General features: G+C 53.8%; 1 protein-coding gene across 1 annotated transcript; it reads left to right on the plus strand.

Annotated features, from left to right (window-relative positions):
- Positions 1-484: 484 nt before the first annotated feature.
- Positions 485-1,627, plus strand: LOC125520628 (BTB/POZ and MATH domain-containing protein 2-like). The gene is made up of 2 exons (XM_048685590.1): positions 485-1,101; positions 1,228-1,627. The coding sequence occupies exons 1-2, from the start codon at positions 485-487 to the stop codon at positions 1,625-1,627; spliced, it is 1,017 nt and encodes a 338-aa protein (XP_048541547.1).
- Positions 1,628-2,557: the final 930 nt, after the last annotated feature.

The raw sequence follows: 2,557 nt of genomic DNA on the forward strand, positions 1-2,557 counted from the left end.
TACTAACCCAAAGGCTAACCCTCGTTGGTAATTTTGTATAGGAGAAACTCCTCGAGCACCATGGGTCCAAGCCGGGACTTGAACTCGGGTGGGCTGGCAGCAACCTCAGCTGCCCAGCCAACGGGTCAACACCCCGTCCTCGCCATTGAGGAATAGCAAAACCGGATATGGGACTTAATTTTTTTTTCATTGACAATATAACCATCCAAATAGAGTTTTTTTGAAGAGAAAGGTTGTTTCGTGGAAATAATTTGGGTGAGACTCCTACTAAACAAAATCTGCTAACGGATTGCAGCCCAAGTAAGGACTCTCTTTGGTTTGTTGCATTGGATCTGGATCTTTTTTTTAGTACATCGGTTGGAGTAGCCATATAAGACACGGGCGCATGCCGTGTTGATCCGCCGTATACAAACCGAAAGTACGATCTGCAAAGTTGCCCTAGGCGATCCTCTCCTGTCCTTGGTCAACCCCGGGCGGCCGCATCATGTCCACGTCGGGCCTCTTGTCTGCCATGCGCGGCGCCGGCCGCCAGCACATCACCGTTTCCACCCTCCGCACGGCACCGGCAGCCGGCTCTCACGTCTTCCGGATCGAGGAGTTCACGCGACTCAGGGAGAAGACGGCCAATGGCGTCGCCGTCTTGTCAAGCCCGTTTGCCGTCGGCGGCCACGAGTGGCGTATCAGGTGCTTCCCGAACGGCAGAATCAAAGATTCGGTGGGCCATGTCTCCCTCCACCTCCAGCACGACAGCCACGCCAAGACTGGCGACGTCACGGCGACGTACAAGATGAGCATACTCGACAAGTCCTGGGAGCCGTCGTGCACCCAAATAATGGAGAATCACCGCTTCGAGACAGACGATGGTTACTGGGGCTGGAGAAAGTTCATGAAACACAAAGATCTTGACCTTGACAGAGAGAAGTACCTCAAGGATGACTGCCTCTCCGTCCTCTGCGATGTCACAGTCGACGATGAGGTTGCGGCGCCCGAGCAACTCAATCCGGAACCAGCGCCTATGGAGCCTCCTCATGGATTACATCTCGCGGAAGCAGCGGACGTGATGATCCACCTCGGCGACGGGCAGAGGATCGGAGCGCACCGGTGGGTGCTGGAGGCCCGATCCCCCGTATTTGAGTCTGAAATCGCGCTCGCCCCGACAACCGGCGAGAACATTGCTGAACTACGCGTCGACGGCATGGACGCCGACGTGTGCAAGGCGCTGCTCAGGTTCATCTACACCGACTCACCGCCGGCGCAGCTCGAGGAGGCACCGGCAACGACCGTGGAGCAGCTGCTCATGGCGGCGGACAGGTACGAACTGAAGAAGTTGAGGGCCGCCTGCGAGGAGGCGCTGTGCAAGAAGATCGACGTGAGCTCCGTGGCCACCGCCCTGGCGCTGGACGAGCGGTACGGCTGCCCGGCACTGAGGAAGGCGTGCATGCGCGTCCTCTCTTCTCCCGATAACCTAGAAGCTGTGGCGGCGTCATCTGATGGTTTGGAGAAGCTCAAGACACTGAGCCTCTCTGTCCTGCTGGATCTATTCGACAAGAACATGCCGTTGCGTGAGCAGCAACGGATGCTCCGGACTAACAGACTCGTGTCGGATCAGTCTGATAAAGGGTGGTGAAGGGTTTAGAAGGCCCCCATTCCACTTTCTTTCATCATATATCATCTCTGTAGGAAAAGGGAAATATGCTACAGAAGGCACATGTGCGTAGCGTCTGGTCTCCCTTCTAATGATTTCATGGTCTGTCGCTCTACTCTTTTCCCATTATTTAGGGTTGTCAGCGTAGTAGTTACTCCAGTTCCTTGTATTGGTCTGTTTGCTGCGATTTGGGTGGTTGTCGTTTGTGTTTTGGCCGTGCTGTGTTGCCCTGCTTTATATATATAACACGAGACAAAATACACGCCAAACAATACATACAAGGTACCAAAGAGTCCCCTCAAAGCAGATCCTACCCGCACAATAATAAAAATCATAAAACGACTACGCTACCGAGAACCACTGAAAGGCCCCAAGACAACGCCACGCCCGTTTCTTTTCTTTGAATAGTCAGATGGCAAGGCAACAAAAATTATATTGTAATGAATATTTATTTGCAATTGAAATGGAAAACATATATTTATGTGGCTTCAGGCCCCTTTTTGTTATCTAGCCCCAGCCACCCGAAATGTTAGGACCGGGCCTATGTGATGGTTTCAAGCAATTGAAGACGGTATGCCCCTCGGCCTGTTGGAGCTCCTCGTGAAGAAGGTGTCGCGACATAAGCCTAATCTCGCGGAAGTGACGATCCACCTCGGCGACGGGCAGACGATGGTGGCACACCGGTGGGTGCTCAAGGCTCCGGTCACCCATCCTCAAACTGGATCTAGCCCTCGCCTCGAACAATGCCACCGCTGACCATCTACTCCTGCTAGAGAATGACAAGGACGCCGATGTGTTCAAAGCACTGCTCCAGTTCATCTACACCGAGCGCAGCTCGAGATGGCACTGCCATAGAATGTGGAGCGTCTCACAGCAGCGGACAGGTTTGAGCTGGAGAAGCTGAAGCTCCTC

This window comes from Triticum urartu, chromosome 7 (genome assembly GCF_003073215.2).
Source record: "Triticum urartu cultivar G1812 chromosome 7, Tu2.1, whole genome shotgun sequence".
Classification (NCBI taxonomy): domain Eukaryota; kingdom Viridiplantae; phylum Streptophyta; class Magnoliopsida; order Poales; family Poaceae; genus Triticum; species Triticum urartu.